The sequence below is a fragment of the Podarcis muralis genome, chromosome 3 (assembly GCF_964188315.1).
Source record: "Podarcis muralis chromosome 3, rPodMur119.hap1.1, whole genome shotgun sequence".
Lineage (NCBI taxonomy): Eukaryota > Metazoa > Chordata > Lepidosauria > Squamata > Lacertidae > Podarcis > Podarcis muralis.
In genome coordinates this window covers 116,676,201-116,702,513 of record NC_135657.1, presented here as the reverse complement: position 1 = coordinate 116,702,513, position 26,313 = coordinate 116,676,201, and the positions used below count along the sequence as shown (strand labels likewise).

At 47.2% G+C, this 26,313-nt stretch overlaps 1 protein-coding gene across 3 annotated transcripts in view; it reads right to left on the bottom strand.

Moving 5' to 3' along the window:
- Positions 1–26,313, bottom strand: part of SERTAD2 (SERTA domain containing 2) — a 132,389-nt gene that overhangs the window by 8,853 nt on the left and 97,223 nt on the right. Inside the window, exons 1-2 of one of the 3 annotated variants that reach the window (XM_028722026.2) lie at positions 22,055–22,568; positions 21,567–21,673 (exon numbers count right to left, since the gene is read on the bottom strand). The exons of 1 other annotated variant lie outside the window; for it this stretch is intronic. In XM_028722026.2, coding sequence (XP_028577859.2) covers positions 21,567–21,607 — 41 coding nt within the window. In that variant the 5' untranslated portion in view covers positions 21,608–21,673; positions 22,055–22,568. Of the gene's footprint in view, positions 1–21,566; positions 21,674–22,054; positions 22,583–26,313 lie in introns of those variants that run through there. One more of the 3 variants, XM_028722024.2, reaches the window with a different exon arrangement.

Sequence of the window (26,313 nt, the reverse complement as noted above, 5' to 3'; positions counted from 1 at the left end):
ATCTGCCAGCTTGAATCCACTCTGAACTCTGGAGATCTCTTATCCAACACTCATCCTCCCCTGTGTATAAAGCCTCTCCATGATGTTAGCCAAGGCATACCTAGGTTACACTTACCCAAAATATGCCTTTTCAATAGCTGGAGCTGGCTAAGCTACTTCCGTCACTCCCAAGTTCTTAGGCCAGCCCAGGGGGAACCCTTTCCAACAGAATACCCACGATATATCACAAGCTGTTTTTGAGAGCCCATTTCCATTTGTTAAAAGCTTGCCTCGTCAAGTTTGTTTTTATGATTCCTTTTGTCATACTGAAGTATAAGTATTTGCACTCCGAGGGGGAGGAAGATCAAAATGAAATAAGAAAGCCAAAGATTCAGGAGAGGCAGTTTAAATAAACCTTGCCCTCCCCACCCCCACAAAACACAGATACCAAAGTTTCTTTAAGCTCACAATATATGCCAACTGCACCACCACCAAAACACCCCACCACAAACTCTCTCAGATACTGGAGTCACTAGTACCAAAAAAGGCTATATATAAATCTTGGCACAACCATGTCCTACTAGTATTGGATGTAGCACGGGGGTCAGCAAACTTTTTCAGCAGGGGGCCAGTCCAGCGTCCCTCAGTGTCACCAGTCTAGCCGCCACATTTTAGATTAATTGTGGTTTCCGGGTCACCGTCAAAGGTAGCCCCATGCAGAGAGTGTTGCAGTAGTCCAAGCGAGAGATAACTAGAGCATGCACCACTCTGGCCAGACAGTCTGTGGGCAGGTAGGGTCTCAGCCTGTGTACCAGATGGAGCTGGTAGAAAGCTTCCCTGGACACGGAACTGACCTGCACCTCCATGGACAGCTGTGAGTCCAAAATGACTCCCAGGCTGTGAACCTGCTCCTTCAGTGGTACAGTTGCCTCAGGACCAGGGAGTCCCCCACACCTACCCACCTGTCCCCCCAAAACAGTACTTCTGTCTTGTCAGGATTCAGCCTCAATCTGTTAGCCGCCATCCATCCTCCAACCGCCTCCAGACACACACACAGGACCTTCACCGCCCACCGCATACTGATGAACACCCAGCCCAAACCCCCTGATGATCTCTCCCAGCGGCTTCATGTAGATGTTAAAAAGCATGGGGGAGAGGACGGAACCCTGAGGCACCCCACAAGTGAAGGCCCAGGGGTCTGAACACTCATCCCCCACCACTTTCTGGACACGGCCCAGGAGGAAGGAGTGGAATCACTGTATAACAGTGCCCCCATCTCCCATCTCCTCTAGACGGTTCAGAAGGATGTTATGGTTGATGGAGTCAAAGGCCGCTGAGAGATCCAGCAGAACTAGGGACCAGCTTTCACCTTTGTCCCTAACCCACCAGATGTCATCAACCAGCGCGACCAAGGCAGTTTCAGTCCCATGATGAGGCCTGAATCCCGACTGGAAGGAATCCAAATGGTCCACATCCTCCAGGCATGCTTGGAGTTGTTCAACAACCACTCGCTCAATCACCTTGCCCAAGAATGGAAGATTTGAGACTGGGCGATAGCTGGCTATACTGGCCGGGTCTAAAGATGTTTTTTTAAAGAAGCGGTTTAATGACCGCCTCTTTCAGTGGGTCTGGGAACACTCCCTCACAGAGAGAAGCATTCAAGACTCCGCAGAGCCCATCGCCCAGCCCTTCCTGGCTTACTTTTATTAGCCAGGATGGGCAAGGATCAAGGAGACAGGTGGTTGGTTTCACTCGTCCAAGTAGCCTGTCCACATCCTCGGAGGTAACAGATTAGAACTGATTCAGATTCCTTCCCAAATGGATTGTTTCATTTCTATTTTGCATTCACGTGTGCTTTGAACCAGATTTGGGGTGGGGGGAGCCCTGCTGATCAGCGGCCTGTGACTCCGTCAACCATAACATCCTTCTGAACCATCTAGAGAAGATGGGAGTATACAGCACACCTTATCACTGCAATGTACTAGAGGTGGCTTTGTAGCGCTTTTTCTGAACAAGTTGTTCTTGGTCTAGGCTATTTTTGCTCCTTTAGTCTTTCCCTGAGTCTTGGGTATCTTTTATTTTTTTTGCCAGAGACTACAAATGAGAATATTCTGTTAGCCCTTAAAAAGTGTGATAATTCTTCATCCCGAAAATGAACATTTGTTCAACTATATGCTCCTTTTGAACTTGTGGTATCAAAATATCTGGCCCATAGCCAAATATGAGTGCTAAAAAGTCTCTGGAAGCATTTTATGGAACATGGAATAATTTTTACAGTGGTACCTCGGGTTACGTACTTAATTTGTTCTGGAGGTCCGTTCTTAACCTGAAACGTATGTAACCTGAAGCGTATGTAACCCGAGGTACCACTGTATTTTGTTTCCCCTGGAAGATGCAAAGTAGGGCTTTAGGTTAACTGCAGTTTGAAAAACTATATGCTCTTTTTCTGACTGTCCCGTGGAATGCGCTCACTATTCCTGAGATGAAAGTCACAAACCCATTATTGTCCTGGGATTTACCCTCTTGAAGGCTCTCTCCAGGCTGTTATGTAGCAAACCCATTCAACGTGTATACACTTGTGATCCTCACAATAAATCTGCAAACTGTGGGCAACAAACCTTGGCTTCCATTCGTGGTTTGTTTGGAGAGAAATAAACCACAAGTTCGGACAACTTGACAAGCCCGACCACAGCTTGTTTCCTGGCAGCTTGAAGAAGGGAAGGAGATGAGCAAAGAACCTACAACTTCAGCAGCACAGCTTGTTCACATTAAACCAGTTTATTTTAGGTATGGCTTAATGTGACTTGCAAACCGGGTCACAAAGTGTGGAGCTTTTGCAAATTTGAAGAATTAACCTTTTGCAAATGTAAAGAATCAGAGGCTTAAAGGCTCCGATTGTTATGACTGTTATCCTCAGATAGCTGAACATGAAAAAGCAGCCCTGGAATATGACCTGCTGAGAACATTTTTGTCTACTACATGTACAGTGCTGTTACACCAGTATTTCCCCCTGTAGTATATTGCACAAAGAGTGGGCTACATACAGACATGCACATACACCTTGAAATGCCGATTCTGATACTAGAAGAGTTGCTTGTGACCCTCTGTAATATCACGTGTGCAAGTCGGACAGAAGCAGATGCCAAAATGAAGGTCAGTTTCTTCCCCTCTGCACAGTGACATAATATTAATTATGGTTTTTCCACCTTTCAAAGCTCCTCTCCCCATTTCCATAAACGAAGTCTATATTAGCTATGCTTTCCCTTTCCTCTGCAAGGAAACTATTATTTATTAATAATATATTTTTAAGAATTGCATCAAAATTGGCTCATTTTCAGTTCTGGGAAATAACTATAGATCCAGAGAACAAAGGCTTGTTTAGTAGTGTTCATCGGTTGTCACTGTAAAGATTTCAGGGCTGCCAAAAACCACACATTGGAGAGATCTGCTGCGTTTAAATTTTTAACGCGATCCAGTTCTCCAAATTTACTCAGGTGTGGATGGATAGGTGGAGTCAGGCAGAAATTAATCAATCTGAAGCCATAATGCACGCAAACACACAGGGCAAGTTTCTAATCCCCCATACTCTATGCTGGCAGAAATCCAACTTGTGTATGTTGCTCTCCGAAGCCCTTTTGATGACTGGCCTGCAAGTGTGTGACTTACTGCATCTGGAGAACACCCACCCACCCACCGTTACTTACAGATGCAAAATTGCAACAAAAATCCCTCAATTTATGTGCCAAAAAACACTTATTTATGAGATACTGCACATCAAATTAAAGAGATGGAAAATTGACGGACAGCAAATAAATTAACGATAGTTCATCTTAGAATATGCCACAAGGGTCTCAATATCAATCTGACACGTGTTTTGGGCCACCCTGCAGAAACTACAAGGGTGAACTCTAGATCAGGGGTCAGCAAACTTTTTCAGCAGGGAGCTGGTCCACTGTCCCTCAGACCTTGTGGGGGGCTGGACACACTCTCTCTCTCTCTCTACATATATATATAAATGAACAAATTCCTATGCCCCACAAATAACCCACAGATGCATTTTAAATAAAAGGACATGTTCTACTCATGTAAAAACACACTGATTCCCGGACCGTCCGTGGGCCGGATTTAGAAGGCGTTTGGGCCAGATCCAGCCTTAGGTTGCCTACCCCTGCTCTAGATCTTCTCCTCCCTCCATAATCACGGGAAAGTATTTCAGAGTAGCTACTTCTGCCTTGTATTCTTCACACATCACAGGATTTGCACCCTGATTTCAAATGAGGCTATCGACATATACAAAGCTACCTGAAGACAGATATATAAATATATATCTATATCTGTAGTAAGAAACCTTATTTTAAGAAGGGAAAAGTTTGATTCAGTTCAACTTTATCCTGCACGATATAGGCTGAGTAACCTATAAATAAATAAAGTTATTGCAAAATGCTTGCACTTGAGAGTAATTTCGGGGGGGGGGGGGCGCGACTCGGGAGAGCTCCAAAGTAGTAACGTCTATTGTAATTGGGTGGAAAAGGGGAAGTCTTTCTTCACACAAATAAGCAATGCAATTATATGGCAAGTCAATAGCATAAGGCAGCTAACACGCTCCTGCGATATTTTGAAACTGTAACCCGATACTACTGTTTCCATCCTCCAGCCTTGCTTGCACTCCCTTGTTGCATACTGTACTATTTGAGGCCCAGAGGGCAAAGCGAGTGCTTGCTGTTTATTAATGATCAGAGGCTGCAAGACACAGGGGGGGGGGGGGCATGGGGCGGGGGAATGTGCACCAACGCTGCCATTATTACTACTTTCTCCAGAGTTTAAGATCACAGACTACTGAAACTTCAGCAGAGAGCAATCCCTTTGCTCCCAAACAAGATTTTACTGTAGTAACACACACACACACACACACACACACACACACACGAAAACAAACAATTCAAGCAGGCCTGCAATTCATGTGGCTCGCTAAGGTTTTTGCAGGAAGCATATGTTTCTATTAAATTAGAAACAGTTCCTACCGTTGTGAGTTTGCTAAGGGAAACCTCTCCTCCCGAAGAAGAGGAGCTTGTTTAATGGTTTTGACAAATTGCGCTTGCCTGACAGGGCTATGTCAAATAAAGCTAAGGAGCCCTCTACTAAATATATCCTTTCGAATAAATTACTGCCTCATTTACTAATCCTCTGAAAGAGGACCAGGTCTTGTACACTAAAAGACTCAATTGTTCCTGAGAATGTTTATAATATTAAGGAGTAGTACCGAGTCCTCTTGCACAAAGTGTAATCAGACCCACCTCTTTTAGGTTGCTAAGCTATTAGAAACTACACTGGGGGAAATAGACTGTCCTGCAGGATGGGACTTTGAATACTATGGCTGAAATCAAGAGCAAGTCAATCTGAAAATAAGTAAAGGTAAAGGTACCCCTGCCCGTACGGGCCAGTCTTGACAGACTCTAGGGTTGTGTGCCCATCTCACTCAAGAGGCCGGGGGCCAGCGCTGTCCGGAGACACTTCCGGGTCACGTGGCCAGCATGACATCGCTGCTCTGGCGAGCCAGAGCCGCACACGGAAACGCCGTTTACCTTCCCGCTTGTAAGCAGTCCCTATTTATCTACTTGCACCCGGGTTGGCAGGCGCTGGGACCAAAGGACGGGAGCACACCTTGCCGCAGGGATTCGAACCGCTGACCTTTCGATCGGCAAGCCCTAGGCGCTGAGTCTTTTACCCACAGCGCCACCTGCGTCCCAGTAATCTGAAAATTCTAAATACTAAACAGCTAATGCATAGAATGTTTCCCCACTGAAAGGGCAAACTTGCAAAAGTAGAATACTGGCACATAAAACAATTATTTTTTATGGGGGGGGGGATGAACTGGGGCAGAGTATTGATTTCATATCAACTGCACCTCTCATAGAACCACTATTGGTGTATGTTCTACCTTGCAGAAGCATAACCAAAGTCCTGAAATGGCAATCGGAACACAAAACTAACAGAAATGCTATGATAAGAAAAATGCAAAGTTGAGCCTTGTTTACTTAGTGCTGTTCTTCATGCGTTCAGAATCTGACTGCTGACCATCAAGACTGCGTACTGCCACCACAGGATTAGAAAGAAACAGTCGAGCATATGCAATCTTAAGGCTAGATAACTTCAACTAAAGTTTTGTTTACTGTGTCACTAAATGTGTGTGTGTGTGTGTACCCACAAACTAGGCTGCCCACAGATAATTTGCAAAGCTGTTTTTCTAACAAAATGTTGGGAGTAGTGACTAGAGTAGTGGAGAAACATCTCTCTCTCACACACACAAATCTCCATTTGGCAGTTCAATGGAAGCTGCCAATTACAAATCATACTATACTACATGTGTTTATGCAAGACTCTATGCTGTACATTTCATGGCACAATGGCTTTACTTCTGGAGTGAAGGACTAGAATACAGGTAACGAAGCAACAGTATCTAAATACCCTTTGACCATATAGATGCACACACAAATGGCACAGGACCTAAACATATACTATGACTAATTTCATGCCATGATGAAGTTTCTAAGATGCACCAACACTTTCTGTCTTCCTGTTGCTACAGACCATCATTGTAATTTCTGGAATTTGGACTGTTTCAGGGATAGATAATCCAAATTAAGCAACTCCTCTTTAAAGACTCAGTAGGTAAAAGTCTTTAACAAGTGACTTTTTGTTCCAAAAGCTGGGTAAGGGACCATTCTGACCAGGCAGGTGGGGGGGATTGCCTATTTAAAATCAAGACAGCTTAATGGAGGGGCAGATATGAAAAGATCACAAAATACTCTTTTTAATTGTGAATGAACTTCGCTGGAAGAGGCAGTTTGATCACAGATTACACGTAAAATAACGTGGAAAACTTTCAAGGCAGGCAGCACCAGCAAAGCATCCTAACCAATCAGAGATGTTCTTCCTCTTTTAAAATGGTAGGCCTGAGAAAAACACAAGATGCTGGGAAATGCTATAGTCCTCCTCAGCAATTACTAACCAGTGGGCTGAATGGAACCATCTTCAGCTTGTTGAACAAAATGTCACTATTGACCTGTGTATCTCTGGCTGGTGTAGTTTGTGCATTTAGAAGTCTCTGCATCTTTGGGCTCCATTCTCCCTTGCAGATATCCACTCTACATAAAGATTAATGACAGTTTTGACTTCACAGCAGGGAGACAAGAGCCCACCCCCCCACATCCCTTTGCGTTGCAATAGGTGATCCCCTCCCCCTTTCCTGGTATTTATAATTACTTGGCTGGAGCCTTTATTTTTCAACCGTGCTGCAAAATCTTTCCCCTAAAGATACCTTGTTTTCCCCCTCACAATAAAATACACTGGGGGGTGTGTGTGTGAGCGGGCGGGGGGGGGGGGGTTGGAGGACTAACTTTAGACAGCAAGAAAGCTCTGCTCAATCACTATATTACAGCTTGGGGAGGGGGGTAGTTTGATCAAGGATGCAACTCAAGCTAATTACTTCTCACCACCAAAAAAGGTGGAGTGACTGATTTACAAGATTTACTTTTAAGCGAAATGCATTAAGGATCAGAGCACCAAATAAGTGTCACACCAAAAAAGGTAAGTTTTAAGGTACACTGTATAAGCTGCAAGCATTCTGAATGGTTCCGGCAAACGTTATTGCCTAGTCTCTTGCTACTGCAGCACAGATTACAACAAGGAAAGCGTTTCCATGGGGTTCCTTTTTGCAGGAGTTTGTCCTTGTCACTTCAGAAGCAGTTTTCAGCATTTCTTGCCTTCAGCCACAGTCTGCACACAGCAGCGTTATTAGACAAATGTAGCATTAAAAATAATCAAACAAAAGAAAAACAGCTTTGTGAATCTTCAATGTGTAACTAATCATAATAATTTATGCAGCGCTTTAAGAGCGTTTAAAGCACTTCACTCCTCGCAATCCACACAAACACTTTGTAAGAGACGATTTTCCCCGTACTGCAGGTGGGGGATGAGACCAAAGAGTGGACCCCAAGGCCACTGAGATGAGTTCCAATAATAATAATAATAATAATAATTTATTATTTATACCCCGCCCATCTGGCTGGGCCTCCCCAGCCACTCTGGGCGGCTTCCATAAAAACCAAAAATACAATAAAATCACACGTTAAAAACTTCCCTGAACAGGGCTGCCTTCAGATGTCTTCTGAATGTCAGGTAGTTGTTTATCGCTTTGACATCTGCTGGAAGGGCGTTCCACAGGGCGGGCGCCACTACCGAAAAGGCCCTCTGCCTGGTTCCCTGTAGCTTTGCTTCTCGCAATGAGGGAACTGCCAGAAGGCCCTCGGCGCTGGACCTCAGCGTCCGGGCAGAATGATGGGGGTGGAGACGCTCCTTCAGGTATACTGGACCGACGCCGTTTAGGGCTTTAAAGAAGCGGACCAGGAAATGTCCCAATTTGGAGTTCAAGCTCTGAAGGAGAGAGATCACCAACTGGACTTTTTTTGTCCTCTTTTAATGTTTGGCAAAATGGAAGGGGCCAAATGTACCACAATAGCTTAATAGGACTCCTCCGGCCCAGAGAGTATTTCAAATAATAAATAAGTGTTGCAAGTTTGCACAATGAGAATGTTAAAGCCAATGTAGAGAACAACTAACCAAACAGTTAACAGTGAAAAATACTCCTGGCCCAACTGACCCATTCAGTCGTTTTGCAATGGTTTCTTTTTTCCTTTGTACATGCAGGAATGAGGGAGGCAACTACCAGATTGCTTCTGGAGTGGCACAACCACATGCAGACATCAATTTATTCTACCTGTTCTATTCTGAGAAGTTTCTGGGGAGAGAATGGATCTCAGTTAGCTTAGGATTTCAGGCGTTTGGAAGTTTTGTTTTCTGTTCAGTGGGAAGAAATCAGACCCCTAATGGCTTAGCAAGTTAAATGCCTATTATTATTATTATTATTATTATTATTATTATTATTATTAATGAGAAGGAGCAGGGGAGAGAGATGGACACCTGACAGCTGACCTTCTCGGTGGTGGCGCCGCCCTGTGGAACACCCTCCTGCCAGATGTCAAGAAAATAAACTATCTGACTTTTAGAAGACATCTGAAACTTTTTCCTGTTTGATGTCTTAAGGTGTTTTTATTTGTTGGAATAGAGTGGCTGCGGCAACCCAGTCAGATGGGTGGTATAATAATAATAATAATAATAATAATAATAATAATAATAATAATAATAATGAGATACATGGAATATGAAACCAATTTTACACTGTGAATAGGGATGGGCGATGTCAGCTTTTCAACATCGCTATGTATCACCAGCCAAACATCACAATCTGATGATACACCGTGAGGCTGAAATGGAGGGAGGAACAAGCTGCATTGGCCCCAGACCTATGAGGCGCTGGGCTGAAATTGCAGCCGCTCCCAGGTGGTTTAACCCTGGCACCTCAGGGGCCAATGCAGCTTGTTCATCTCACTGGGCGATGGGGGAACAGAAAGAGTTCCTCCACCCCAGGGCCTGGTGGGAACAAGGTACAGAGGCGGGCCTCCCTCAAAGGTTTGCTCGAGCGGGTGCTCTGCATCTTTACTCCCGAGGTGACCAACCACCCTGGGAGGAAAGACGCAGCCCACCCTCCTGGGTGAAGGCAGCCAGATGGGAGCCAAGCACGCAGAGCCTGAAAGGCTCCATTCGCAGGGCTGCCTCCACCTTCGCTTGGGCAGGCTACCTCTTTCTCCCGGGTGGAAGAGGTGGCCCGCCCCAGTGAAGGGGCGAGGGCTGAGCCCCCCCCACACCCACCAGTTCTAAGGCGGCACCGGCTGAGGCTGCCACACAAGCACTACATTTGTGCAGTGGCCTCGGGCGCCAATGCCACAGGCAGGCGGGCTACTTCTTCCTCCCGGGAGAAAGAGGTCGCCCACCAGCCGGCTGGTGAGTCACAGGCAGGCCACCCGCTGAGGGGCGCAAGGCTGCCCACCACCCCTTAGCAGAGCAGTTTAATGAAGCCCCCCCCGGTCTGGGGGTGGCTTGATCAGCTGAGAAGCGGGCTTTCTTATACCACCCACTTCTCAGCTGATCCTAGGCAGGGTGGGGGCATCAATAAACTGCGCCACTGAGGCACAGACAGCAGAACAATTTAAAGAAGTCCCCTGCTGGTGGGATGAGGGCCAGAACGCAATGCCTGCTTCACCTGGCTGTATATCGCAGGTGAAACAGCAGCCGCTCCCGAGTCCCTCTGGTGGCAAAGACTATTTTCCCCGTACTGTAGGGGAAATACAACTGCCGGCCGAAGCAGCCATCGTGGTCTCGCCCTCGTACTGGTCCTCGACGATGTATCAATACATTGCCCAGACCAAACTGTGAATCACCCTGAGATCTATGGATGAAGGGCAGTATTTACATAGTAACAGTAATGCTAGACAAATGGCATTGTGATAAGGTTGGGCCAGCAGACAGTTGCCATTTTGTGCATCGTAAAACATGTTCATTCGTCCCATCTTTACCCCTGAAAGTCAAGAGGGAGACTGAAGCTGTGTACACCTTTAAAGAGCCTTCAAAACACATTCTTTCCCTCAAAGAATTCTGGGACCCATAGTTTATTTTCCCCAGAATTTCAATTCCCAACAACACCAAACGAACTACAGTGGTACCTCAGGTTACATACGCTTCAGGTTACAGACTCTGCTAACCCAGAAATAGTACCTCAGGTTAAGAACTTTGCTTCAGGATGAGAACAGAAATCGTGCTCTGGCGGTGTGGTGGCAGCAGGAGGCCCCACTAGCTAAAGTGGTGTTTCAGGTTAAGAACAGTTTCAGGTTAAGTACGGACCTCTGAAACAAATTAAGTACTTAACCCGAGGTACCACTGTACAATGACCAGAATTCTTTGAGGGAAAGAAATGTGCTTTGAATGTGCTTTAAAGGTACAGTGTAGCATATGCCCAGTTTGGCAAAACATTTTCTGCTTCATTTTGCCGTACAAATCACTGTGACAGAAAGATTTAAGTTAGAGCCACTAACCACTTGTCAGAGCAAGGAACTACATACTGTACTGTAAACTGAACAAGTCCCCAGAGGGAGGAGAACTGGAGGCATTTGCAAGCGACAACTGGCAGGTGCAAGGGGTGGGTTGCTTAACCCTTTGCCCTGACTCTCCCCTGCAAATGACCTCCAATTATTTGATCCCATTTTCCCTCAGCCGGACTCTTACACAGAGGGGAAATGGCCTGTGGGGATGGCTGGTCTTCCCACAGCCCCCACAACTACAATACTTAAGTGACCATGTGTTTGGAAATCCTCCCTCATTGGCCTCTTCCCCCTAATAATATTTCTATCAACATGGGCTCTCCTACCAGCCCCAGCCATTTAAACAGCCATGGGCTAAAGCCATCCTGTGAGGACAGCAGCCCCTTAAAAAAAGTGGGGTGGAAGATCCAGGTGTAGCCTGGGCTGGGGTTGTTCCTTCCTGTGTCAGCAGTGACCCCCTGTGAACAGGTCACCTCCCATAGCCACGAAGAGGTAGGGAAAAACAAGACTATGATGTGCCGCCACCAACCAGTAGCACCCAATTTTGCCTACTCTCTCCAGTAGGCCAGCCCCTCCCACCCCATGGAGAGAACCTGACTGGGGCTGGAATACCCTAGGTCCAGCCTACGCCAGCGTTGACCTTGTCTATGCCTCCCTCCACAGATGTTTTGACTGACTAGCTCAAAAACATTGGCCGCCGCCTCATTCAGTTGAAGGAAACAGGCCAAGTTGCATTTGGTGGAACTGTCAGTTATACACATCACTTAAAGCCACTCTCATTATTGGAGCAGCCAACCCCAGGTCTGCTTTGGTCCTCTTGGCTTCCAAAGCTGCTTTGCCTGTTGGTTTTCTTTCTGGCTCTGCTCTGTTAACAGCAGCCTGGCGCAAAGAAATTAAGCAGGCCAAGTTTTTCCTAACAGGAAGATAGCACAGTAAGTGAAGGGCTGCTTGCCTGATTTCTTTGTGCCAGGCTCCTGCTAATGAAAGGGGGAGTCGCAATTCCACTTGCTAGCCCATAGCTCACAGACCCTTGTTGTTCTTAAGCTGCTTATAGGGTTGCCCACTTTTTGTGCATGGCAGGGCTTCCAACGCCTCCAAATGCTGAAATGTAATGCATGAAACCCTAGTGGCCTTCCAAGGGGCCACCCAAGCCTTCACATGCATTTTTGTACTCTAAAAAGGTAAAGGTAAAGGTACCCCTGCCCGTACGGGCCAGTCTTGCCAGACTCTAGGGTTGTGCGCTCATCTCACTCTATAGGCCGGGAGCCAGCGTTGTCCGTAGACACTTCCGGGTCACGTGGCCAGCGTGACAAGCTGCATCTGGCGAGCCAGCACAGCACATGGAACACCGTTTACCTTCCCGCTGGTAAGCGGTCCCTATTTATCTACTTGCACCCGGGGGTGCTTTCGAACTGCTAGGTTGGCAGGCGCTGGGACCGAACGACGGGAGCGCACCCCGCCGCGGGGATTCGAACCGCCGACCATGCGATCGGCAAGTCCTAGGCGCTGAGGCTTTTACCCACAGCGCCACCCGCGTACAGTTTTGTACTCTACTGCTTGGCTTTTCCTTCAGTGCCACACCTTTGCCAAGCAAATCCGTTCATGCCAAAATCTCTTGTTCCTTAAGGTGCCACAAGACTTTTTGTTGTTTTTGCCACAACAGAGTACTATGGCTTCCCCTGTGGAAGTTGTTTCCTCAGATCTCCTGATTCTCTCTCTTCCTACTGCTAATTGGCTCTGCTTCCTTCAAGTCTACTGGCACCCAGCCAACATCCTTCGCTGCTCAGTCCTCTTATTTCTCTCTCCACCCCTCTTCCTGCCAGCTATGTGCACCTCATGTAGAAGCCTTCTCTACATACTCCTCACTGGCCCCTCCTTTCCTCCATTCCTTATCTGCTCAGCCTATTGTTTCCTCAAGCCCTTGCCTGCTCCGGGGTATGCTTTGATCTGGTTTCCATTTCTGAGTCCAGTGCTAACTCTGCAACCTTCCTCCCAGCTCCCGTTCCTTCAGCTGTCCCACTCCAGGGTCTCCTCTTAGTAAACCTATTTAGGCAGCCAACATCTCCTGCCTCTACAACCAGTATGACATTTTAGTTCTAGTCTAAGTGAGCTCTCACTTCACTCACAGAAGACTATCTATGAACACTCCGCAATGCTTCCACCTCTTCTCCAGTGTCATACGTGGCTCCCTTCATAACCAAAAATTCCCTTGGCTAAAAAGTCACTGGGGATCCAAGAGAGAGGAGGCCCAGCAGGGAGGAAATACTCTCAGGGACAGAGCACACAAGCAGCGGACTGGCAAGCTGGAACCTGAGAAAAGGAAAGTGGGAAAGTGGAGAGGCAGAGGAGCAAAGCAGCCGCAGCAATTATGACCAGAAAATTGAGGGGCAAGGTAGCTTTGAAGACCTGGGTAATGAAAGCTAAAGCAACCAACATGTGTGTAAATGACAGGACCAAATCCCACGTGTTGTTTTCAGTTAACAAGCCAACACTCTGGTTGTAGGCTCCTACCTTTCACAGCCAGGTAAGAGTGATGACCTGAACTTTCCCTTAAAAAACAACTAGGCACATGGCTCTAAGGCAGCCTTGGAAGATCTGTGGGCAACAAGCTGTGTCCTTGTGAGCCTCAGTTCCTCATATGCGGAAACTGGTTACCCTCTCACAAAGAACGGGCTTCCCCTCTCCATGCTGTCACATCTCCTGCAGGCCCCACATGTCAATGCTATCAGAGACTATGTGGGCCACCGAGACATCTACTGAAGGTGTGGAAGCTCTGTCATGGTTCCAGCTCACAGCAAGAACTTATGTGGCTTCAGCAGGGACTCCCCATTGCAAAAATGCCCCCAAGTGTGGAGAGCACAGCAGGCTGGAAGGGGGCATGATGGAGCCCCCAGGGACAGTCCACCTTTCTCAGTCTCTGCACACTTAAGAACATTTCAGCAAAAATGACCGAAGGATGCTAATGTTTAATCCAATCACTCTGTTGTGTAACTAACTGAATATACATATTTTTATGCCGTGTTTTATTACTTTAGTACACCACTTTGGAATACACACACATGCATAAAGTACGCAAGTGCCTATGTTAAATTTTAAATACTGGATTTCATAGTTAAGTATGTGCTTGACAGAAGTCATTTTCTCCCTGGTGGGTTATCTGTGGAACACTGTGTAGTTATGAAGACATCATGGTACGGTTTAGGAGGGTGGCTGTTGTGAGAACAAAAGTTGGAAAAATGGCCACCGGGGAAAGAAAAAGTTGTAAAGACATATGCAAATTCTCTAGCAAATTCTCTGCTAAGAGGGAAGCAGCATGAGTGACTCATCCCCCTCTCCCGCCCCTTTCCTCTTTTTACCAACCATATGAATCAACTCTTAGTTTTATACTGCATAGTTAGGAGGAGGAGGAAAACTAGAACACGCTACTGCAGTGTGCATCATGTATATCATATTACATTAACACTTGGGAACAAGAGCCAGCTACTTACGTTTAAAAAACAAAACCAAAGAATACGCTCTGGCTGAAGGGTTATGTGCAACAAATACAGTAAGAGAAGGAAATCAATCAGAAATTATCTGCTCCCCAAGCAGATGGAAAGTGGGGCGCAGGACTGATTTCTGATTCACAGAGGAAGAAGAATTATGGCCCTTGGGGGGAGAGGGATGAACTAAAGAAACTTTCTGAACACTGTACAAAGCAGCAAGTCACTTTTCTGTGATAGAAGGCAAAAGAGGTTAAAAGCAGCAGCACTCTGCAAATAATATTGCAGGCTGCTGAGACAAAGAGAGTATGAATGGCTCATCGCTGCTTCATGCATGTTCTCAGTGTCCTGCAAGGCCTATCTAACCAACACAGCCAGGCTACATGCTTTGGTATAATACAGGGGTCAGCAACCTTTTTCAGCCGTGGGCCGTCCCTCAGACCTTGTGGGGGGCTGGACTATATTTTGGAAAAGAAAAAAAATGAACGAATTCCTATGACCCACAAATAACCCAGAGATGCATTTTAAATAAAAGCACACATTCTACTCATGCAAAAACACACTGATTCCCGGACTGTCCGCAGGCCGGATTGGGAAGGCAATTGGGCTGTATCCGGCCCACGGGCCTTAGGTTGCCTACCCCTGGTATAAAATATTCAGACTGCCCGTGCTCCTCTGGGCAGAAGTTAAGAATGTCCCCACCATTCCAAGGAACCAATCAATTATTATTATTATTATTATTATTATTATTATTATTATTATTAATCATCATCATCATCATCATCATTACCCCGCCCATCTGGCCAGCCACTCTGGGTGGCTTCCAACAAATTATTAAAATACAATAGTCTATTAAACATTAAAAGCTTCCCTAAACAGGGCTGCCTTTAGATGTCTTCTAAAAGTCTGGTAGTTGTTTTCCTCTTTGACATCTGGTGGGAGGGTGTTCCACAGGGTGGGTGCCACTACCGAGAAGGCCCTCTGCCTGGTTCCCTGTAACTTGGCTTCTTGCAGAGAGGGAACCACTAGAAGGCCCTCAGAGCTGGACCTCAGTGTCCGGGCAGAACGATGGGGTGGAGACGCTCCTTCAGGTATATAAAGTGCACTAAAAAGAAAATTGCACTATGAAAAGTTCTATATTTTTTTGTCTGCTTTATCTGAATTTGAGAAAGTTCTCTTTAGCTGCAAAAAAACCTAACTCTTTTATAAGGAGATGTTAAGGGGGCACTATACTGACAAATCTGGATTTAAAAACTTCATTTCACAGCTACCTGCACTTTATTAAGACGAACCCGCCCTGGGGCATTCAGAAACTAGTCAGACCTGCTGACTGACAAGCTGTACACTCTGCTTCAAACAGGCCTTCCTTCCAATGCCCCCCCCCCCAACACATCCACACACATTTCCCTGCTATCATGGGTGTTTCTCTATTGCTGCTCATTTTATAAAGGCAAAAGAAAATACTTTAAATTCAATGTAACAGCTGCTGCCACCATCACCACCAGTAACTGATGCAGAAGTCCAACTAAAGAAAGTAACAAACTAATGATCATGTTGCCTTACAAAACTTTTCGAAGCTTTTCAGCACAGTTACCTCACACTACATAAAAAGTCACACCTAACAGATCTATTAGAAAATATTGTGCACATTCAAAGAAAATATTGTGCACACATATTAATTGAAACCTTAAATTACAGAGAAAGTAGTTATACAGCAGTTAAATGGAAAACAACATCTTCAAAAATTAAAAGCAGTGGGTTTCGATTTGGTGTGGGGTTTTTTAACACATACTTTATTAATTTTGTTTAGAGCAATTATATCTAGTCCACTTCTTTTCATATGAATACTACCCGATGCAAGAAACTTTAGTTATCTCTAAGCATTGCAAACTGCCCAAGAATTCTTCAAAATGTAAAATTTTTGGAATTAGAACTCATACATTTCCCAAACCTCCAGCGATTTAATGTTCTGCAGCACCACTCTAAGCCTGATACCCAATGCAAACTTCCCTGGGTGTAACCCCTGTTGAACAGTCTGTCATAACTCCTGGATAATTTGCAAAGGATTGTACCATAAATGAGTGGGACTGCCTGACATTTCCAGGCATGGCTCTTTCTCTGCCTCAGCATTAAGGAACTGAGCCCTTGTTTAATAATCACGACACACACACAAAAATATGTTAGGACCATGAGAGCAGAAATCATCATCTACACTAGTGATTGTCTAAGTTTATCAGCCTAGATTCCAAGTGTTAGAAAAGGTGTAGACAGTGGTCAATTATCTATTTGCTATCTTAACTACTATGCTCAGCAAGCAACTTCCACACCATCACAGATGCCCAAAGGTTCCTAGCTTCTCCTCTCTGCAGGGCCCACAAGCTAGCTCTCTGAAATCTAGGGACTCTTTGAACTCCTAAAGAATAAAACAGAAAATTCCACAGCACGCTTCTCATGTGCCCTGGACAGAATAAGGAATAAGAATTGTGTGACCAAAAATCAGCTTTGGTCATGTGTTCCTATACAATGAAATGGGTACAGTGGTACCTCGGGTTACAGAAGCTTCAGGTTACAGACTCCGCTAACCCAGAAATAGTACCTCAGGTTAAGAACTTTGCTTCAGGATGAGGACAGAAATCACGCGGTGGCGGCGCAACAGCAGCGGGAGGCCCCAATAGCTAAAGTGGTGCTTCAGGTTAAGAACAGTTTCAGGTTAAGAACGGACCTCCAGAACGAATTAAGTACGTAACCAGAGGTACCAGTTGCTCCTGCACACAGTGATCTCATCAACTTTTTAAGCTATGGGAAGATGTGCAGCAAAAAGAAAATCTTACCTCATTATGTACTGAAAATGGATCTGGCTGTGGAAGCTGATGACTACTTTATCACATGGTCAGCAATAATAGCTGAGCTCACCAAAGAGCCATGCTGATATTCAGTCACATGACCCAACCGTGGGCTTTCTGAAAGGAGGAAGACACTGGCCCCATAACCTTTAACAAAAGGTATTCCAAATCCACACCAGCATGACACAAACAAGAAGTGCACCCTGTAAGGTTCACTACAAAAGACTTGGGAGAGCAACAGGTTGGTGAAGGCTGAGATGGTGACAGATTATTTGTTCCTGCAAGAGCTTTGGGTAGGGCAAAAGTTTGTTAGACTTTCTCCCAACTGATGTGGAGCTGGAGTCCTAAGCCATCCATTTCCTGTAGCAGCAGAATTTGAAGAGACAACCCAGCCAACCCTCACGTGAGAGCATTCACCAGATGATCTGAACATTTAAGTAAGCTTGAAAGAGAGATCCTTGTCGGTGGTCTCATTTCAACCTCTGACAACCTGCTTTCAAACCCATTAATGTCTCCTTTCTCCAGCCATGGTGGAAACCAGAGGCTACTGGGAAGACACACCGAGTTTCAAGCCAAAGCAACTTAAGCAATTTATGGTCCCAGCCAGGAATTGAAATCTGCTAGTGTACCATGAAAACCACACTTTACTGTTAAATGCCTTTGAGGGCATGGGAGTTTGCATGGAATTGATTTGGTGGGTCAGTTGTTTACATAGCACACCAGATCTGCACAAGGCTACATGTGTCCGTGCGCAGCATGTGCTGGTTTCCTGCTACCTGCACTGCAGACCAGGGAGAAGTCATGGGTGAGAACACTGTCCACATAAAGGGATGGCAGAACCTCGCACTACGTGGAGTGGCTTTCCCTACCTTCAGTGAATCAATGAATTCTTGTTTCCTGGATGATTAGCTTAACAATTAGCAAAAAGAAAAAATAAAGGGGAAAATGCTGATTTTACAAGTAGGAGAATCACCTGTGCCCTAAACCTATTGCCAGCCTGCAGCCATTTAAACTGAACCTTGCACTCTTTCTCTTTTCCCCTTTAGTGCATTAAATGATCTTTGGACTCTGTAATCAGAGCCTGCTGTTTCTGGCACAGTTACTTTTCCTCTCTCCCCCCCCCCTTTTTTGGCCAAGAAGCTGTTGCAACTGGAGCTGTCTCCATTTGTGCTATCTTTTTAGACAGAAACTGTATTTCCAAAGAAGGCACTGAAGAGCCCTTATAAGTGGGTCATAGGAAAATTGCCCACATTTTAAATAACAATATAATCTCCCTTCCGATATACAGCATATGAATATACATAATGTCAATGCAAAAATTCTTCGCTAGTAAATATTGCTGATGACACATCAGCACCAACAGTCCAGCTACTTCTAAAATATGTAAGGTATAAAATGAAACTCTGTAGTGTTTTCCCCACCAATGATTCATACCAAGGGTGAAGAAAGCACAGTAGTCATCAGCAAAGTGGTTCAACTGGCTATTGCATAAGACAGGTTGGAGGCGAAACTTCAAACTTTTTAGTCCCGAGTTTGGAGAAGACTGCTTTGAGTATGTACACCAAATTCAGCCAGGATCCTACAAAACAATGACTTCAGTAAATCTGGTTTTTGGTGGGGTTGCCATATGTCCAGATTTTCCTGGACGTGTCCTTTTTTTCAGAGGCAAAATCACCATCTGGGCGGATTTTTAAAATTTTGCAAAATGTCCGGGTTTTATTTTATTTTTGTACCATTTGTTTGTGGCGCTGGTAGCCAGCGGAGTGAGCTACATGGCGCAGACTGGGCAACCTTTATGGGGACACTCTAGGACTCATGGCATCTCTGGCAGCTGCCAGGCCTGTTCCGGCCTTCCCAGGGCCGCTCAGCCTCGCATCGGAGGCCGAAGACAGCAAAGGTAAGAGAGGGGAGGGAAGGAGGGGCGAGCAGGTGGGCATGGAAGGGATCAGTGGCAGGTAGGGGGTGAGTGATGGGGATGCAGGCTGGGGGGGGGAGTGCCCCGAATTTTTCTCACAAAATGTTGGAGGGCATGTCGTTTTCATTTGCAATTACCATTATTAAATATTTCAACACACCTTTTATTTTTTACTGCACACACACTAATACTACTACAGTATTTTTATTCCTTCCCCCTCTACACCCCAGCCCACCCGCAAATGTGTCTCGGCAAATGTGTCCTCTTTTTTGCTCTTCAAAATACGGCAACCCTATTTTATGGGTGGTACATATTATGCAATTTCCATCACTGCTTGTTACAGCTCCGTAATTTGGGAAATATGGGGTGAGCAAAAAGGAATAAAAGGAAACAAATCGTGTTTTCTTGTGCAGCCCAAACTTATGCATGTATACTCAGAGGTAAGTTCTACTGCTTTCAGTGGAGTTTGCTCTTAAGTATTCACCAGTCTTCACATTAAGGACAAGAGCTTGCTAGCCTTCATCCCAGGTTTGCCTTAAAAAGTCACATCTAAATGCCAATGTATTTGAACAAGTTTCTCCATTTATTTTGGGCAACTTCAAAAGCAAGAGAAACAGCACTGGACACACTAAACAAATCATATTTGGATTTTTAATGCGCATCATACAAATTTCAACAAGACTGCATTTTTTAACTGCTCCTCCTGAAGCCAAACTGCAATTTTTCATTATTGAGCTAATTGAAGTAGTATCAGGCACCAAAAAGGAAAAAAACAAACCTCTTGCAGCTGTTAAGATGCTACAATACTTGTTTGTATCCTAGGGAACACTACCACTGTCCAGACTCATGTACCTGTCTAGCACTATTATTATTCAAGTCACTAGTTTCTGATATATCAATATGTATATACAGCGCAACACTTTTTATTTATTTACAGAAAAGCATTTTTCAAAATTAACTCTACAACAAACTTGACCATATGAAAGGCTTGGCAATCCAAGAAGTGAAGCCTGCACAATTCTCGTATCTGACAGCTACAACAGTCTAGAGTTTGGGAGCAGTGCTGCCCCCCCCACACACTTATATTCTTTTCTTTCAATAGCACCTTGATACAAAGGTACATGTTTCTGCAGATGAACTTTGAAAATCAATTCCCTGTCATCTCAACCAAAGGAAACCAGAAGAAATTAAGACATACATGACCTGGCACTGGGTCTTCACTCAAAGCATTTACGAGAACTGCACAGAAGCCTAGGAGAGCACCTTTAGTGATAAAATTGACAGCATTCAGTTTGATTTTTGGAGAGCAACTGAATTGCTTATCTTGATTCAGATTCTTGAATGCTAGATGGGAAAATAAAGAACTTCCAGGGAGGGCCCTCGCTCGGTGAACCTGCAGCCACCTGAGCTATTCATTTCATTTTGCGCTGCTACCGTATTTTTCACTCTATAACACGCACCCGACCATAACACGCACATAGTTTTTAGAGGAGGAAAATCCGTAGGCATGCCACCCGTAGGCATTCCCTCCATAACACGCACAGACATTTCCCCTTTTCTAGGAGGAAAAAAGTGAGTGTTATGGTGCAAAAAATACGGTAATCTGCAAGAGAGGTCCCTGCCACAAAACATCTTGTACCAGGAAAAACAAGTGTATATTCCATGAGAAGGGTAGGAAACCAACCGAGGTACTAACATGCATTCAGTATTTATGTGCTGTCAATGACTGGAGAAGCTAGAATCTACTAGAAAGTGCAAAACAAATCTTAGGAACAATAATACTTACTAGTTTTCATGTTAAAGACCAGCTTTGGCAGCTAGCACTGCTTTTAAGATGCAGAATATCTCCATGAAAAGACACCCACATACAGTCATCACCACCACAATGTCAGGCTGAGACACCAAAGCATGGAATACCATAATCTAGCTCTTTTAGTAACCTACCAGAACATGTAGGCTTACAACCTGTCTCACTTTAAAGAATTTGAGTTCCACCTACAAAAACCTTCTGCGCTGAGCCTCTTTTTCCCAGTTCAAAGCGTCCTCACCAACACAGAATCACCCTCACTTGGGGGTCTGCCACTTTCGAAATAAGACCCTCAACTTTCCCAGCTCGAGGTTCTGAAACGCCCACGCTACTTCTTCCTCTCCTCCAGGATCAGAAAGCAAAATTACAGGGTACAGTTTCCAGCGAATGTTGGTCTGCAGCACATAGTGAAACTTATCGGAGAGCAAAAGCAAGTTGCACTGTAAACATGGCTCGGAGAAACTCTTAAATGCGCCACTCATACAAGAGACGAGGAGGGAGAGAACATGAGAAATTCGGAATACGCGCGCACACGCACACACACACCTGCTCAAAGCAACACGGGAACCTCCGATCCGTCTGCACATTTGGACCCTCAACCGTTTCCAAGGAAGAAAAGTAACTCAGCCGACCTCTTTTCCCTGCACATCTCTCTGAAGGCGGGCGGGGGGGGGGGGGAGAGAGAAAGGTAGTTCTCCGGAAGGTTACAAGGGGAAGCAAATCATGCAACCGAAAGGCAGCGCTTCCTCGGCCCCCCCCCCCCGCCCCTCTCCCCGCGACACGGGTCCCCTTCTGCCTTCCCTGCCTCACCAACCAACTGGGGAGGGGCTGCTTCTGAAGCGGCAGCCTCCGGCTTTGCCTTCTTCCATCGCCACCTCACCCGAGACAACACAGTTTGCTGGCAGAGTTCTCAGCATCTCCCCGATCCAGTGGATCCCCGGGCTGGGCAAAGCGGCAAGAGACCCCCCCCCTTCCTCCTCCTCCTCCTCCTCTCCGGTTCCAATCTTTCCTCCCGAGCCGCGAGTTGCACTTACCCCATGCAGTTCCTCCTGAGAGCTGAGAAGCATCAGGGGCTGCTCCTGCGCGCTCCTCCTAATCTTCCCCCAGCTCCATATGTCGCTCTCCTCGCCCGCGGGTGGGGGGCTGGCGGGGGGCAGGAGGAGGAGGAGTGGGGGCGGGGAGCGACTGCAGCTCGGGAAGGATTTAAGCCTCCGCTTTGCTCGGGCTGCGGCGGTCACGAAGCATTATACAATGGAGGAGGAGGAGGAGATGCGGGGAGGGACCAGAGAGGCGGGGAGGGGGAGGAGAGGCGGCAGGCGCAGCAGCAGCAGCCCCGGCCAGGCAGAGCCAGCGAGCGAGCGAAAGGAGGAGAGCCTCCCCGAGCTCCTTGCCCTTTGGCTCGCTTGGGAAGCCCCGCCTCTGTCCCCGGGCGAGGCGGGCGCGTTCAGCCGCTGGCTCGGCTCTCCATCCCGCGACACCAGGCCGAGCTGCACACGCGGCCCCCCTGGCGGGGCCAGCAGGCAGGAGGCGGAGCCGCCCAGCTCCAGGCAGCTATCGCTTACAGGCGCCTTTCGCGGCGGGGGCGAGGCGGGGCCAGAGCGGCCGGGCTCACGCCAAAGCTGCTGCTGGATGGAGAGGCCGAGCCGGCGAGCGCCAGGAGAAAGGGTGGCGGCGGCGGCGGCGGCGGCGGCGAGCGTCTCCGCCTCCTCTCCTGAGCCCTCCCGGCCTCTCGTCCGAGGGGGGCAGCAGGCGTCCTCGCCGCCGGGCGATCTCAGGGCGGCGCGTCGGGGGCCGGTGGGTGAGCTGCACTCTGCGTATGCACGGAGGCTGCCTCTAGATCCACCTGGGAATGCTCGGAATGAATGGAGGGGCGCGCACGGTCTCCTACGGAGTCCGGCTGCTCCAGGCGACACCAGACGAAGCTAGCCCAAGGCCAGTCGTGGGGAGCGGGGGGGTGGGGGTGTGAAGCCTGACTCCATCCCACTGGCGATGTGGGGCGGGGGCGAACTTGGAAACTGAACTGCCTTCCGCAGGAAAACACAAGGCGCACAAACAGGCGCCTTGCAGCAGCAGAGCGTCTTTCAAAAAGCGAGCAAAGCAACCGAGCCAGGTGACTTTCGTTTCCGGGGCGAAGAGCGGGTGGGGTGGGATCCAGACAGCTGGAGAAAGACAAGGAAACCGGCATGGAGACAGCCGAGTCTACACGCACGTGGCCCGTGACAGCTTCACGTGCACACGTTAAAGTTGCAAGCTTGGTGGCGAGGAAGGGAGCTCGCTCCATTGACAAACGCGCTAACTCACACGCACACACATGCAAAGCAGTTCCTAAATTGGGCGCGAGCGCGCGCGCGCGCGCACACACACACACACACACACACACACACGCCTGCCTGCTTGCTTGCTTGCTGAGCAGAGAAAACCACAACTATGCTAAGCACGCCAGCTATTCAATAACTTGAAACTGGTCAACAAGTCAAAAGTGGAGCAAGACTGCGAGTGCGCCTGGAAGCGGCGGCGGCAGGAGCTCTGCAGAAGGAACAACAGCTGGGGTCCTCCTGCAAGCCAGGGCAGCGATCAGGGGAAGGGGGGGGGGGGAGCGCCGGCCTGGCTGCTGCTGCTGCTGCCGAAAGGAGGAGAGGGCCTCCTCCGGGGCATGTCTGCAAATAGACGGAGGAAGCCTTGTTTTCTCCGCTCAACCCGGGCCGGACCGATCCACTCTGTTCCGTCTCCCCAGCCGTAGGTGAGCGAGGTGGACCCTCCCAGCCATTGCATAACCCGGCGATGCCCGCAGCCGCGTAAAAGGCCGGCGGGGAGCGGCGCTGCTGACGAGGAGGCGAAGCGGCTGGCTGGCCCCTCTCGCTTGCCAATCCAGCCAGCCCGCTGCCCTGGCAAGGGAAGCAGAAGCTTCCCCGGTTGAACTTCGGCTCGCCTTGGGTAGATCCCGGCACTACAGAGCCAAACCGAAAGCCGGTCGCCTTCCGCACGCCCCCACCCCGCCAGGGAGAAATCATTAGAGGCACCCCATACGTACGGTTATAGCAATGGCAGAGCGGTGGGGTGCGCTGCGTTTTGGCAACATTTCATAGCTTTCCCCCCCTGTCTAGGCAATCCAGGAGATAATGGCTTTATGGGATCGTGTTGAATACAAATAAGTCCGGGGGGGCAGTTTATTTACCCCTTTGGGCAGCAGTTTGGCGAGCTGGTTTAAGCACCCTGGCCCTGTTCATAGCTGCTGATAATTTCTCCCATCTCCCACCACTCAAAATGCCTATTGGTTGGTTATTCTCCCCCCCAAGTACGGTAGTAGGAGTAGGCGGCAGCTGCGTCACGAAATCAGTAGGAAGAAACCGGTGACCAATCTTGGAAGTTTGTTCTTAAACCTGGGAAACTAAATCCAAGAGTTTTTCTCTCCCCCCCCCCCGCAACCCCCCATCTCAAAGCCTTTCTCCTTGCAATTCGGCGCGCGCACGGAAGTTTTAAAGAGAGGTTTGTAATAGGTAACGTAGTGACACTTTAGAGTTACATAAGTTGTTTTAAAATAGGATGATAAAAGGCAATTCGTGCACCTTGAAATGTTGGCTGTGACCCTGAAATCATGCCATCATGCTTTGCCTTCGCACAAGGTATAGCTAAACTGTGGCGTTTCCCCCCACAAGAGGCAGAAATGGCCACCTACTCAGATGGCTATACATGGGCAGAGGCAGGATTTTTGTTAGGGGGGCAGAACCTGTTTGCTACGTATTTTTTAATGGGGGGGCACCTGGCCCCGCTTGCCTACTCCCGTGTGGCTATAAAAGAGGATTGTGCAAATTCATGAAGGATTATTTTTTTTTTAAAAAAATGATATTTATTAAAATTTAACATTTGCAGAAAAAAGAAAAACAATAAAAAGTTACAATACTTCAAAAATAAAAGAAAATACAATAAAAAACAACAATACAGCAAAACAATACAAAAGAAAAAAAAACATTTAAAAACAAAAACATTAAAAAAACCCCATCCAGTGTTTTCATATCTTTATCTTTCATTTACTTGTTTCCTTGACTTCCTCACACCTCCCTTTTTTGTATTCTAATTCAGTTAGTTGTTTCAGCAAGTCCTTTCCCTCATTCTTAAATTTTGTTCCATAATTTATCTAACGCAATTTAACCTTAAATTTTACACTTTGACCCGTTAACAATCTATTTTTACTTAGTTCTTTAAATTCATGAAGGATTAATAACCATGATGGCTATTTGCAGCCTCTACTGTCAGAAGCAGGGACGCGGGTGGCCCTGTGAGTAAAAGCCTCAGCACCTAGGGCTTGCCGATCGAAAGGTCGGCGGTTCGAATCCCCGCGGCGGGGTGCGCTCCTGTTGTTCGGTCCCAGCGCCTGCCAACCTAGCAGTTCGAAAGCAACCCCGGGTGCAAGTAGATAAATAGGAACCACTTACTAGCGGGAAGGTAAACGGCGTTTCCGTGTGCGGCTCTGGCTAGCCAGAGCAGCGATGTCACGCTGGCCACGTGACCCGGAAGTGTCTCCGGACAGCGCTGGCCCCCGGCCTCTTGAGTGAGATGGGCGCACAACCCTAGAGTCTGTCAAGACTGGCCCGTACGGGCAGGGGTACCTTTACCTTTACTGTCAGAAGCAGTTTGCATTTACATTTTGTTTTAGCTTTATATCAGTTTTGATTTTTGTATGCTAAGTTTGCTTTGAACATAAAGGTAAAGGGACCCCTGACCATTAGGTCCAGTCGTGGCCAACTCTGGGGTTGCGGCGCTCATCTCGCTTTATTGGTCGAGGGAGCCGGCGTACAGCTTCCGGGTCATGTGGCCAGCATGACTAAGCCGCTTCTGGCGAACCAGAGCAGTGCACGGAAATGCTGTTTACCTTCCCGCCGGAGTGGTACCTATTTATCTACTTGCACTTTGAGGTGCTTTCAAACTAGGTTGGCAGGAGCAGAGACCGAGCAACAGGAGCTCACCCCGATGTGGCGATTCGAACCGCCGACCTTCTGATCGGCAAGTCCTGGGCTCTGTGGTTTAACCCTGGCTTTGAACTTACATTTCATTAAACAAAAAAAGTGACTTAATATGTCTAATGACTGATAAATAAATAACACCCATTGCTGGGAACCACAGGTGGGGGAGAGTGCTGTTGTGTTCAGGTCCTGTTTTTTTGCGCTTCCCACTGAGACACTTGGTTGGCAACTGTGAGACTAGGATGCTGGGCTGTTTGGTTGCTGGCCTGATCCAGTCGTGCTCTTCTTATGTTATGCTGCAGCTGAAATAATTACATTGGCTGTCAATTAGC